The sequence below is a fragment of the Microchirus variegatus genome (assembly GCF_963457635.1).
Source record: "Microchirus variegatus genome assembly, chromosome: 6".
NCBI lineage: Eukaryota > Metazoa > Chordata > Actinopteri > Pleuronectiformes > Soleidae > Microchirus > Microchirus variegatus.
The window spans coordinates 15,253,923-15,269,003 of record NC_139807.1 but is presented as its reverse complement, the minus strand read 5'-3'; the positions used below and the strand labels follow the sequence as shown (position 1 = coordinate 15,269,003).

The following is a 15,081-nucleotide window of genomic DNA, read 5'->3' as shown; positions in this document are numbered from 1 at the left end:
TTGGAGTCCATTAGTGATGCTTGGACTAAACAGCTGTTTTCCCTGTCTGGCGGCCATGTTGTGTCAATGTACACAAAGCTGCAGTTTGTAGATACAGATGGATTTTTTTTTTTTTTTTTTTTTTTACTTGTCCTCCCATAAATATTATCAGTTGTTTTACAATGGAGGAATGTATTTAATTTTAATGAGAAAGATTTGAGCCCTGCAGGTAACAGAATTACACTGAACTTTGATTTTGTCACATCAGTGAAATGACTTCTGATACAACCAATCGGAGTCAACACAGTGCACAGAGTTCAAAGGACATGTTGCACTGCACTGCTGATCCTGTGTTAATTATGTATTACACTTGCATAGATGTAAGGACATATAAGCCTTGGAAGTAGCAGTTAGCCACCAGGGGGCAAATCTGCTGTTTGCAAAAAGTTTGAATGGAAGTCTGTGAGTAAAATGAGGTTACTTCTCACTTGATTCATGTCAGTAAACATTTCTTTTTTCCGAGTGAATGTCGTGGGGTGTTCATAATCTGTGCTGTATGCAGCCAAGTTTCCCTTTTTTGCGCCAAGAGACTTTCCAGCATTTAATAGGTGCTGTTCCACCGTGTACTCACATCTTGTTGGAACCATTTTAATGGTGTTCCAAACTGATCTTGGACAGACTAAGCGGGAATAGACAGGCGCGTGCTGGCCGCAGTTTTTGCATGCGTCTTCACAACATCCTGTTTCAGTCGTCTTGTTCCCAGTTTTTCGGTGCATCTCTAATTTATATAGCACATTTAAAACTGCCGGAGTTGACCGACACAACCGGCGTTGACAAATACACAGCAGAAACAGGTCAAACAAATCATACAGCAAACTACAAAATAAATCTAGATATATAACATAATAAAAGAAAGGAAAAAAAAGCAAGTTGTATAACTCAATCTGAATTGAATGCCAAGGAAAAGAGATGTTTTCTGTGCATTTGGGGTTGCACAAACTGACATGGCACAAATCACAAATCTCAGGGCTTCAAAGCACAAGGTTGTTTTGCAACTAGAAGTTTATACAGTATATGATCACTGATTATCACAATTTCAAGCAGCGCTCAGAAGCAGTAAACTGGATCTTTGTGTCTGCCGCGGTACCTCACCATAGTGTGTTGCCTTGGCGAATTTCCACGCAGGGGGATTACAGACGGACCACAATTAGGCACTCAGATGATAAAGAGCCTGGGATTAGATCCCAGGACAATGGAAAACTCTGTGTGCTGGTAGTTTTAATTCATGTAAACGAATCTACCACAATCTGTCCAGGGGGGTTGAATTCTAAAGTTCAGCTTCCTCATTCAGATTGCACGAGGGGATTTAGATCTCTCTTCCTCCAACACCGGCCAAGCCAGTCTGACTCTGGAGGACACACTTTTAATTAAGACCCAACTGAATTCCCTTTGCCTTCGTGGCCCTTCCAAACGGCATCTTTCCTATATCTACAAAGCAGCTCTCTCTCCCCTTCCAGATGTTCATATTGAACTGACCCAGATTGCACTTTAAAGATGGGGGCATCTTTAAATCGTTGTAGAGACATGTGTCACAGAATGTTGAGACACTTGGTCCCCATGTCAACAGTGTGTATCACAGCAGCATCCCACCCAAAAGCTCCTCCTGTCCCTGGCTCTCATGTGTCAACTTTACAGGGCAAATCCCTGCCCATGTTCTTTTTTCCCCCCTACCATCAATGTCAGTGGAGCATAAAAACATACAGTGAGTGCATGCTGTCAAATCTTCTTAGTGTGTGCGTGTTCGTGTGTGTGTGTGCGTGCGTGCATGTTTACACTATGAGGCTGTTCTTTCGTCGCAGTTAGGAATGTTTCAGAAGCCAGGGATTTACCCAGCTCAGTTATTTTTTTGGCTGCAACATTTGTTTTGCTGTTGAAAGACAAAATTGGCCTTCACTTTATTGCCATATTTGCTTCTTCTGCCTGTTTTGACCAAATGTTTTGTCCAAATTCCGCCACTTACAGACTTCCTCGCGCACTCGCGCGTGCACAACAGCATTGCTATGCACAGCAACACTGGCAGAGCACCTCAGAAAGGACGGAAAGATGAAAGGCTCAGAAAAGATCAATCATTATCTACCATTCGTATATTAAATGTATTGGGCCATCTTCTCACTTCTTGTCCCCCTCCACCACCCCACCCCCCGATGGCTGGTGCTCATTTGCACTGTTTTATGTGTTTGAACTCCTTTGCAGGGTTTTTTTTTTTTCCTTTCCTCATTCTCCTACACTGCTCCCCCTTCCTCGTCACTCACTCATTAGTCTATTCACCTTATGCACTCTAAGCACCACCCTTTTTTCTAATCAAATTCAAATTCATTTGTATTCCCTCCTTCAAGTTTAACACTAGAGTAGTGTGCTGGTATGCAAACCATTGCATCTTCCATTCAGAAATTACTCGTTCTAAGAGAGCTTTAATACAGAGAAGTAACGAAAAGAGCCTGTAGCGAAGTTACAGCCTGTTCGTTGGTATTAAAATCTCTTTGTTGGTTTTTGTTTTTGTTTTTCAGCTTGTCAATCAAACATCCCTCCTTGAGGTGATAACAAATACAAATCAATTGCATTTCCTGTCTGACCTCATTCACACACACACTACTCCAGTCTTTTCTTTTCACCGCAGCTGCTGGCTGTTTCATTACTTTTCCGTGATCCTCCTCCTCGTCCTTTCTCCTCATTATCCTCCTTCCTTCCTTTTACCATCCTTAGTTAGGACCATCTCAGGATGTACCAGGAGTCTCTGAACGCTTGGCATGGTGGAACAGCACAGCGCCTCAAACAGCCACCTACCTACTCCATTAAATAGGTACTCACTTGATAGGAGATTTGTAGCCAATATCCTGATTTGCATTAGAGAAGGTAAGGAAGTGGTGTGGCTTGTTAAGGGGCCTGGATGCCATTGATCGGTTTTGTGGACTGAATATAATGAGCAGTCAGCAGGGGGAGGAGGTGAAGAGGAAGTAGATGTGCATGTGTTCAACCGTATGTAAGTAGTTGTCATATTAAAATCAGATAAATACTAAGAAAATTCATGTTAAGTAATCAACTATAGCGAGTTGTAAGTGTCAGAAAGCTGTTAGTTGGATACAAGTGAGAGAAAGGAAAGCTGTAGGAAGGATGATGGAAGAGAGGGGGGAGGTGTTTGTTTGCTGCCACTCATCAAATCAAACAAATCAATAGTGTCCATAATAAGGAGTGGTCTCAGAGCTGTGTCCTCCAACACTTCTGCACGCCCCAAAGTCACAACGCCTTGCCCTGCGTCATTTAGCCTGCTGAACTAAAGGCTGCCATTAAATATGAACCACGCATCACTCAAACCTCTGCCCCAGCATGCAGCCATATGAAGGGTAAAAGAGCAAAGTCTGACAATTTGCCCGCTCAGTGCTGAAGTTGCCCTCTGCGCCATGCAAAGCAAAAACCTGCAAACAGAATTAGATGGGAGTGTCTTTATTAAAAATTTACACCGACTGCAAGGAAAAGCTGTTTGGAACCGTCTGAAAATCACAATTAGCTGCTTACTTTGTGTTACCTTGTAAGTAGATAAACAACTGCAGGGGAGGAATTTGTTACACAACAGCAACAATAAAGCTAAAAAAAAAAAATGGTTTCAACTTTACATATTTTTGCAGCTTAGCAAAATGAGCATCAGTGGATCACTGAATTAATACACATCTCTTGTTCTATGTTGAGAAACTATACTCGCAAGAGTCAGAGACCCTGAGTGTAGGGAAAATAGATTCTTGTCTTCTGCCTTAGGGCACCTAAACGTGTCTTTTCAGATTTGGTGATGGCTACGTCTATGATCATTCAAGCGCTTCAAATTACATCATGGTGAAAAGAGGAGGGAGGTACATGGGAAATGAAAAAAGAAAGAAAATGATAATCATTCTGCCTCTTATCTACCTTTTACATCAGTGCTTGCAGATAGAGCTTGGAATAAGTAATGAGCTTAGACCCTGTTCTGCCACATGTGTAGGTATAGAGCTGGGAAATGTGCACGTCTTCAGGAGGTGCAGCATCTTACAGAAGAGCAGAAAAGAAGGCTTTTTTCAGTCTGAAGAGGCTCATTATCATCATGGCATGTATGACTTTGTGAAATGTGACATGACTTGCATTGGAGTGCCGCACTTGTGCGGCTGCAGAGGTCATTACGCCATGATGCATCATAAATACAAACACACACACACACGCCAACTCCCAATCAATCACAGGTACGCACACACACGAGAGCACTTAAACACACATGACAGGCCAAGGTTAGCAGAGGTCAGCAGGTCATCACGAGGGACAGAGGAGGAGATGAAGGCTATGGTTTATAGTACCACAGCCATATGAACACATCAGAGGAAATCTGAAAGGCCATTAAAACGCCTGCTTTTATGGGTGTAATAATCCCTCTCCTCTGCCTGGGAGTCCAGCTACAGCTCCAGTGACCGTCCAGATTAAGTGGGAGGGCTGACAGGACAGGAGGAAAGCCATCAGCGAACGCGGAGGGACAGAACCACAAACATAACATTATGCCAGGACTATTCATGCAAGTCACAACAAGGTGTTTGTGCACATACTGCGAGCATGGGAAGTCTTTGGACAATGACGCACCACTCGAGCTTTGCCACTAGACTGATCAGAGATTTAAATGTGAAATGACACAATGGGCAGAATGTGTCATTTTTTGGCTGGAGGCTATTTAGTCACATCAAACGAAAAGGAAAAACAATCATTTTTTCAGTGTTTTTCGACGTTTTTGTAATAATGAAAGTTGTTTACTTTAAGGTATTTGGAGCAGGTGTTTGATAATACATTGTCAGCTTTGTCAAGCCTCCCTTTGTTCATTCTGTTTTGCTTTATTTGTGTATTTAAGGTATTCAGCTGTGACTCGTCTCTGCAAACTTAATTACCATTTAATTGTTTCACATTCAAACTATTAAGAGCACATAGCCAAGACCAAATCTGTCTGCACACACATTGTTCCCAGTGTGCACAGTTTTTTCAACCTGCACATTAGTCCTATAGAGTACATTTGACATAACAATCATCACAGTCTACCCTCTTTTTATTATCAAGAGAGGTTTTATATGGTGTAGTGTGCAACTTGGGTTAGAGTTTCTGGTTATTTAAAGGTGCCATATGTAAGAATGTGGCCCAAAACGGTTACTACATTCAAATTCAAAATACAGAGGGGTTACGTTTTCTAACTGGCAACCCATGGTTGCTCGGCAGCTGAGACTCTACGGACTGCAATGATTGGTAGATGGCAGTAGGTGGCGCCACATGCTTAAACATGATTTCAAAACATAAACATGATTTGCAGTCTGCAAAATATTTTGTCTGTACTGTTGTTGTTGGTGAGTTCAGTTTGTTATATGAACATTATTCCTGAGTCTATGTGACATATTAGGAGGATTTTATGGCCAGTTGCTTTAGCTTTATTACATAATGCACCTTTAACACCCTATGAACTTGGGTTCATTTTTGTTCTATGAGGACGTTTAAAAGCACAATTATCTGGTGGTAAAAGTCCCATATTTTTGTGATTATGATAACAATTAATTAGGCTGATTTGGTAAATGATTACATTTTTGAGCATGTATCTTTCTGCAGCTGTTTCACCACCATCATCCATCCGTGTGTTCGGATATTTCGGAGTAAGGTGTAGTTATATTAACTACACAATATTTTAGTATTCTAACAGAAAATGTCATAGGCGAGGGGAGCAATGGACAACCGAACTCTGTAATAACAATTCTCTGACTCTATGTATCCTAAATGGAGAAATTAGCATGCGCTCCGTTATGAGTGTGCTACTTATTTAGTCATTTTCTAGAGTGAACTAACTACGTATAAAAAAAACTGCTTGAAATAATAAGTAGGTGAATGTCAGTCTTAAGTGTTTCTGCGTATATCATCCGGTTTCTCTGGCAGTAATTCATTATCATTCTATTCTATTAGATTATATTGTACATAGGTGTTACTCGGTGAACCACATTGTCTGTGATTCTTCCACAGAACTGAGAGATATTGCCACCTGCAGAAACCATGCAGACGACTGTAGTACTATCTTGCCATGTGGTAAACACAGCAGCATAGCGCATTATAAACCGGATCGGAATATTTCTTTACACAGCACCCAGTGAGCCTCAGTATAAATAGAGCGTGGTAACCTAGTAGCCTTCACCACACTGAGGAGCAGAACGTGAGCTCAGATCGCTCTCTGACTCCACAGCTCAGGGCAGGACTTCAAAGCCGGCGAACAGCCCAAAGTTGAGCAGCAGTGGTAGAAATTGTTCAAAGGAATGTTCCCTGTTTACTATTGACTTTGCAACAATTACCCAAGCATATGTGTATGTAATTAGATAAGGCAGCCAGTTGTTCTCTAATGCGGCAAATCAAATTAACTAAAGATGCCACATTGATTTCTTTGTGTTCCCTAAATTATTCATCTTCACTTGCACTGAACCAGCCAGCCACCAAAGAGCTCTCCTAACTCCTCTGCACCATGACTCCTTTGCTTCCTGCAAACACTGATTGTTTGTAAGATGTATTTAGTGTACCCTTTCAATATTTTTGCTACCGCTATTCAGCCAATTGACCCTCCTGAATAGAGAGCATTTTGCATTGTCACGTAAATCCCTGGATTTCCCATAAACTCAGTCTCAGTGTCTCTATAGGGTGCTTATTGTTGTCAAGTGGGTTTTTGTATGTATGTGGGGGAGGGGGGGGCGGAAGGCACCATGTAATAGACTGCTTTGAGAATTCATGAAGCACGGCAACTGCAGACAACCATGTCTCAAGCTGCTTCATTGACGTCCTGTTCTCTGGCATGTTGCACACACAGGGAGATCAATATGACCTTACCTCCACCACCCACTCCTTTGAAACTTAATTACTGATATTCAGCTACAAAGTCATCATAGTCTTGCTGTCAATATACATTGGGGATCATTACGGGCCTAATAAAAAAGGTTATTTACGGGGCTGCTCTGCTGACACCAGCCCAGGTTCAGGGATTCAGCTGCAGCCATCTCAATTTGCTTTACCTCTCTCTCACTCTCTCTCTTTCTCTCACTCCCCCCCCCCCCCGCCCTTACCTCTCCCAGAAGCACTGACCTGAAAAAGAAAAATTGACAGCAGAGAAACTAACAGGGGAGAGGATTGTGAATTCTCCTGGCATGGCTTTTTAATTCTATTGGCCATGTTTGGAGTTTTTTCAGCCCAATGTCCACATGTCCGCATCCCAAAATCCCCAATAGAATTCAGACTTTGCTTGCCACCGCCAGTGGAGTCAGACCCGCAAGAGGGATATTTCGTGACATTTCGAGAAAAATGTTGTGCAGATCGCCGCTTTCTTGCAGTAACAGAACTTTAATATCTCAGCTCCAACATCAATTACTGTTTTCAAGTCGACAGCGAGTCTGTTCTTCAGGTTCTTCCACAGAAAGCCATTTCATCTGTACCAAAAGCAATACCACGAGCGGCACAACTCCCACTCCCGAAAAAGTGTGCACAATAAGACTGCAAGGAGTTGTGTGTGTTTGTGGGAGATTGCTATATGTTAATTCATTCAATAAATCAATATCTTCTCTGTAATTGAAAAGGGTGGCCGCCCGGTGTTGAAGCCATGTGTCAAAAACAGAAAAGTGGAACAGTGAACTCTAGGGATTAAGAGAGGTATTGCATCCAGGATACTCCCTCAACCTCACACACCTCTACATGGTCTCTCTCTCTTTCGATCCTGTACACACACAAAATATCCTTTTATCCAAACACACCTGGTGTGATCTGTAGTTCTCTCTTACGGCGTTGATTAATATAGTCAATTTTACATCAGTATACTGGCTGCCACTGCACACTGTGCTGCTTTCCCTGAGCAATTATCAGAAGGGCTCCACCAGCGTTGGATTATCCACAACAAGATGCCTCCTGACGTGAGCCCTAAAGCCTGCTGACTTATTCATATGTGTATATTTTAAAAGCCTTTACACTGTCTTTTAGTGGGTGGGCTGCATCAAAACTGAATGAGAGAACTACATCTGGGGCAAAAGGAGAGGGGGTGAGATGGTGGTGTTTGACAGACAGGAATAATATGCCCACATGGGAGAAGCCTGAGCGGACAGGGGGACGGGGTCATGCCTTGGTGAGCTCTTGTAGTACAAACAGAGATGTGCGTATGTTTATTGCTGAGGAAATAATTAAATCAGCATCATTTGATGCAGCAACACGAAGTGAGATACAAACCACATGGATCAATTATTAACTGCAGCGTGTTGAGTGTTTGTGCATTTGCTGTTGTGGGTTTCACAAAGCAAGATCAAATAATTCTCTAGTATCAGCAGAACCCCTTTCAGACCATATAATATAAACCGTGACTGTGACCGTCTTATCTTTTTAGTATTTGTATTTGCTTTCTTTCCCCCCATATGAATGCCAGAGCATGAATAATTAAATAAACTCTCAAAATCTATTTTAACACTATCACGATCTTCTTTACAGGGATCCCAACAAACCGGTTCCCCAAGACACCAAGTTCATTCACACCAAGGCCAACCGCTTTGAAGAGGTGGCCTGGTCCAAGTACAACCCCCAGGACCAGCTGTACCTGCATATCGGCCTAAAGCCGCGCGTGCGCGACCACTACCGCGCCACCAAAGTGGCTTTCTGGAAACATCTAGTGCCCCACCTGTACAACCTCCATGATATGTTTCACTACACGTCCACCACAACCAAAGTGCCCCCGCCAGAGACCACGCAGAACAGCCTGTCCACCAAGAGGCCCAACGGGAAAACCTCCTGGCCATTCAACACCAAGCGGCCTCCTATGTCCCCGGCCTACAACAGCGAGGACGAAGACTCCACAGGCCCACTGGTGGTGGAGAATCCGCGGGATTATTCCACAGAGCTCAGTGTCACCATCGCTGTTGGAGCTTCACTGCTGTTCCTCAACGTGCTGGCCTTCGCCGCCCTCTACTACCGCAAGGACAAACGGCGGCAAGACTCCGGCCATGGGCAGCCCAGCCCACAGCGCCAGACCACCTCCAATGACATTGGCCACCACGCGCCCGAGGAGGAGATCATGTCGCTGCAGATGAACCAGACGCACCACGAGTGCGAGGCAGGGAATAGCAACGAGGGCGCACTTCGCTTGGCCTCGCTGCCCGACTACACGCTTACTCTGCGACGCTCTCCCGACGACATCCCCCTCATGACCCCCAACACCATCACCATGATCCCCAATTCCCTGGTGGGAATGCCCAACCTGCACCCCTACAACACCTTCACAACCGGCTTCAACTCCACTGGCCTGCCGCACTCCCACTCAACCACCCGTGTATAGCTTTAGGAGGCCATGGGCAGCTGGTGCAGGCGGGAAAGGGGGGGTTGAAGGTGGAGGAGGACGAGCAGGCAGACGAACAAATGGAGGAGAAGATTGTGTTTTATAAATATCACAGGAAAGGGAAGGGCAGGAGTCGGATTAAGATGTGAAGAGATTTAACTAGACTTTTACAATAAGGAGAGTTGCTGAGAGCTCTCTGTGGATGTCAAGTTGTGCAGAGCTGCCAAAATCAAACTGCTTCCCTTCTCCTGAAAGGGGGAAGGGGGTTTTCTGCAGTGTTTTTTTCTAAAATAATCATTTTAAAAGCCTTTTTAAGCAGACTGTGGATATATCAACACTTTTTTTTCTTGAATTCATTACAGTTAAAAAGAAAAGTGCTTTTGATTTTCCATCTTCCTCCTGCGGGAGACACATCTAGAACAATGGCCTCTAAGTCAGTATTTGCAAAATGTTTTTAATTGCTTCTTTTTTTTGTTTTACGTTTCAATGCCTTACAAAGCTCGTTCTGTTTTGTCATTATTTCTATTCCCTGAGACTATTCCAAGTGGACTGCATTACAAGCAGATGAGACTCAAAAGATGAGAGACTGAATCCAGGATGGGGAACCTTGAGGATATGCAGATGTAGAGATTTTAAACTTGTTATGGGCAACTCTTCTTTTCTTTTTCTTTCTGTTGCATACCAACACAGCAACAGCCACACAAATGTGCTTTTTATTTCTTTTTTTTAAAGCTCGTATAGAAATGATTTGTGTGGGATAGCACTTGCTGTGAGAAGGCAAAGATAAATATGTTACTGTGATTGTTTTGTTAAGAAAAAGTGCATCTTTTACAGCCAACTTATCTGTTAAGCTATCTGATATTCTGATATTATCTCCACGAAGTGTGCACATACACATGCTGCTTAGAGCACCTGTGTGTCTGTGTGCATGTGAACATGATTTCTCATTCCCTGCGTGCAAGTGAGGTTTACAGGCTGAGATCGAGACACACAGTTGTAACTTGCAAATGCAAGAGCAATGTGTGTGTGTGTGCGTGTGTGTGTCCTTTTCCTTTGTTTTGTCAGTTGTATAATGTGGTTTTGGGGAGGGAGGGGGTGGGAGGGTACTTTCTCATGTTGATTTTGGTTCATCACCAGTAGTGTTTCCGCTGCGTCTCTGGGTGTCTGTCTTTGCAAAAAAAAAAAAATAGCTCTTTTGTTATTTTCAAAGTTATATATGTCTAATTTTGCTTAAAGATTTCAGAATAAATCTATTATTTTATGTGTAAGAGAAGAAAAAAAAATAGCTAAAGATTCAACTGAACTAACTGACATGACTCCATTGACTTTGTAAGAGTTCCTCTTTGGATGCAGACAGTGGCCTGTTTGCACTGAATAAACCTACATCAGTGCACACTTGTATTTCTTTGAATTATATATATATATAAATATGGGCATACATACATATATGTATAGGGCTTCTGTGGAGACATTACAAATCAATTAAAAACACTGTTCAGTTTAAAAAACACCAACAGAAATATTTTCAATTAATCAATTGTTGTTGTTTGAAACATCCCAAGCCAAGACAGCTCTAGGTGTCTTTATAAGAGCTCTATATGTATATTTATGTATAAAATATTTAATATTTATTTATGTATACCAGATGCATACATGCTGATTGTGCCATGTGCCAAATTAAATCTGTAAAAAAAAAAATGAAACATAAAGTTTCACTAAACTTTGTTTTCTCTTTTTATCAAAGATATTTTACTCCCTTTTGTGTATCTTTTTTAGTTCAATTTTTTTATTTCAATTTGAATGATGATTTTAAGCAGACACATTCTTGCAGCAAGTGCAAGCCTCCCCCCTGAGGACTTCCTCTTTACCTTCTCTCCCTCTCCCTCTCCTCCTCCTGCCTCTATTCATTTCTCTTGCTGAAACCTTTGAGAAAAACAGGCTAACAGCTGGGGGCCCCATCATGCATAACACCAGATTTTACTGTAATTCATGCAAAGTAGTGGCACAGCAAAAGGGATACTGTGGAAAGATTGCCTTGATGTACTCACATTGCATCCTGTTATGTGTTATTCTCTGGGAGAAAACTGGAGTTATTGATGCTTCAAGTAGAACTGACTACTTCATGAAGTATCATGGCATAGCAGTCTCTTGTGTTACAGCGAAGCACAGTAAAGTGACCTGTCCAGTGATCCTCGCTGTTGCAAATTCTTAGACATTTCATGCACATAGACCTCGCCATCTCTATGAAGCATCCCATTACAACTTCCCCACTATTTAATGATTTGAGGCGCAGCAGAGTGAAAACCACAATCTGGTCAACTCATCCCTGAACCTGCCAGTGACAGAAAAAAACGACGGGGTTATTTGAGGGAAATACTATAGCTCGGGGAGACTATAAATGAGTCATGCTGTATTTGCTCATCAGCCACCGTCTTTGACTGAGCTGCAAACGCGAGTAAAACACACAGTTGGCTTCTATAATAATGTCTCTTTGTGCATGTGCTCATGTAGGAGTCACTAATATCAGCAGAACCTTGTTTTCAGGCAGACAATGAACAGACATCACAAAGAGAGTAGTATTTTAATGAGATATTTTTCGCACTCGACTGCAAAGTGGATGTGAACCTTTCTTTTTTTTATGTTTCCAAAGTCTGAAAAACTTCAACACTCATCCGAACGAATTTGTGAATTAGGATGATATTGTTGAATCTAATCAAGCAGGAAGTTTTGGTTTAAGAAAAAAAAAAAAAAAAAAAAAAAAAAGAGAGATTTCTGCAAAGTAAATGGGATTTTTACATCAAAAAATCAAGATAAAACATGTCCTCGGAGTAATTATTTTCAAACTAACCATGGATCAAATGACAGTGTATGTAACGGGGGAGTCAAAAGATAACCACTGAGCGTAAATGGGCAACATGACAGCTCACAAAAGTGAAGAAATATCATGTGGATCACCTCTTCTATTGTTTGGCTGCAGTACTGGGCAGAAGTCCTCACTTCCTCCATAGCAGATGGAACAAATATATATTTTTTTTTTTATTTCTATGATGTTTTCATTTGAGAAACAATGCCATTTTCCCCACAGGGTTTAATACAGTTACCTCTCATGTTAGTCTGCAGCAGGCAGCTGTTTTTGGCAACTAAGCTCAATTAATTTTGAAATGTGATGTGTAAATAAACAACAGTTTGCTATATTAATTTTAAATATAAATTCTAACGCTCTAGGTCCACAGAAATTATTCATAAATACTATGAGCATGGCTGGTTTGCCACTGAATGTTATGATTCATAGCCATTTTTCTTTTTTCTTGCAATGAGTTCACCTCATGTACCTTGAAGAGTTCTGGTCAAATGTCCCTTTAGGCCAAATTATCAAATAATCAAAGTCAACTGGTCCCTCGTCTCATTCGCCTGCAGTGGGAGGTCAGTTTCCATTGGCTGCAATAGACATACTGTGGCACAGGGCTAAAAATTGAGTGGTGGAGTTGAGAGTGAACTATCAAAGGGAAGAAATGTCATGGGAGGGCAACCTATTTTTTGCCATGTAATTTCCCCATATGCTCTTAAGGCAGAGCAGATGTCTCGGAGTATTGGCAAGGGTAGACCCGGTGGCCTCTGGGACCAGGTTTGGGATACACGGCCCTGTGAAGAGCCACTTAATTATGTGTCGGACCACAGGGATAGACCATTGAAACTGCAGTGGTGTGTTGCACTGAGAGAAAACAGGGTCAGACTATCTTCTATAATCAGAAAAAATGTCCACACTCAGACACCTGAAGTCTAGAAAAATGTGTTCAAACTTCTGCAGGGAAGAATAACCACCAGTCAAAAAAAAAACGGGACAGTTATGAGTGAGACACTTTTGCACAGTCGAGATTTGTTTGCAGTTCAGCGAGTATGTTTTGAAAGTGACATCATTGAAGAATTGGCTGGAATACCCCGATGGGGCTTGTGACTGCCTCGACAGCACTGAAGACAAACTCAGCCTAGGAAATGGATGTGCCAAATTACACAGTACCGCCCGCTGGGAGAGTGCTGCAGGTGTGTGTAGTGAGAATTTTATTTCTACCGCAGTGAGCATGTTGTTACCTATATTTCCTCTCACTCTCTTTCTCACCCTCATCTCTCGTTCTCTTCCTGTGTCACATTTGTCTCTTTCCTCTTCTTATTTTTCTTTCACGCTGTTTGTTTTTGTCTCTTTTTTATTTTTTTTTGCAAAAGTCAGCCTGAGCAACTCTACCTCTGTTTCACACAGACACGACTTGATCGTTATCTCCTTCTTCTACTTTGTAAGTGCCATAATCTGCACAACTCGCTCATTTCCAATCATTAAAGGTCTAATTTTCTCAAATTGCTGAGTTTCTCTGCAGACTAAGAAGCTAATGAACATTACTTATTGGGAGACAGAGTGGAACCAGTCACTGAACCAAAACTCTTGTACTAAAATTTAAATAGCCTGTTTTTCTCCAAAGGGAAATCATTTTGCATTTTGTCAGAACATCAATAAACTATTATTTCCATGTGAAAAATGCACTCCTGATGATTTTCTTTTGTACCAACAGAGCATTAGACAAAATCGCTGGCATATTGTTCAGGTTTTCCAAACTGGAGCTTTTTTGGTGTCATCGAACCACGGTAATATAACACATTCTCCACCCGAAGCCTGGACTGAAATCACTTAAACCAATTGTGTTTGAGCCCAAATACAACATGATAAATCTCTGTTATCTCAGTGTCACTGTACAGATATGTTCATGTCCATAGAATGTATTTATAATCACACAAAGTGGAGTAATCAAAATAAATATCTATTCTTTCTGTATCTTTTTGTGGTTCTCATGAATATAGAACACAGCATCCATTTTCAGAGGGAGCGCCAAGACCGAGAAGTTTGGTACTGATAATACTGTTTTATGTATGTGTCATCATATTATCTTAGAGAGCATCTCTGTAAGGGCTCTATTTGAGCTCTGTTCCTCACAGCTTTGCCAGCATGGGATGATGCTGGAATAGTTTGTCTCTGTTTTTTTTTTATTAATCACGAAGAACAAATCCAAGAATAAGGCCAAAACCAAACAATCCTGCTAACAACTGTTGTCTGTGGAGCCACAGCCATTCGCAGCATATGCCTGTGTGCTGCTGAACACATCCTCATCCAAATACTATTAAAGACACTTCGAAAAGTGCCAGACTGGGTGACATATTCTTTAATTACAATAAACACAGGCAGAGTGACTCTCTCCTCATAGCTCTTAAAACAAGCTGAGCAGGGAGCCGCAGACCACAGCATGCCCAGCGATGTCTGCCTGACATAACGCGAGAAAAGGCTGCTGAAGAGTGGTGTCAGAATAACTTGAAATTAGCAACTAATAGTGTGGCTGTTTTATCGGTTTTTAATGGTTATTAGATGACGACGACAAGTTCTGTGGCACGGGGACATAAGCTCCAGGCCGAGGCTGCACAGACACTTGTTAGTGCTGCTTTTGGTATTTAAATGGACTTTGATGATAAAATAACGCTTGCATGATCCTTGAAATGCAGCTTTGGAGAAGCATTCCAAGAATAGAACAAGCTTAAGCTTTAATGTACTGGCCGGCAGTAAAAAAAAAAAAAAAAAAAAAAGGGCTGGTTTTGTTTTTATGGAGGTTCAGTAAAGAACAGTAGCAGCCTAGGGTTCATCTAATACAAGCAGTCCCACCTGCCCCTGGCCTAAAGCT

General features: G+C 41.9%; 1 protein-coding gene across 9 annotated transcripts in view; it reads left to right on the top strand.

Annotated features, from left to right (window-relative positions):
- nlgn3a (neuroligin 3a) overlaps positions 1 to 9,364 on the top strand; it is a gene marked incomplete at both ends in the record, with an annotated part of 95,550 nt that extends 86,186 nt beyond the window's left edge. For all 9 annotated transcript variants that reach the window (XM_083891143.1, XM_083891142.1, XM_083891146.1 and 6 more), the window contains one exon: positions 8,524 to 9,364. In XM_083891143.1, the coding sequence (XP_083747269.1) occupies positions 8,524 to 9,364 (841 nt within the window). The remainder of the gene's footprint in view (positions 1 to 8,523) is intronic.
- Between the last annotated feature and the right edge of the window lie 5,717 nt (positions 9,365 to 15,081).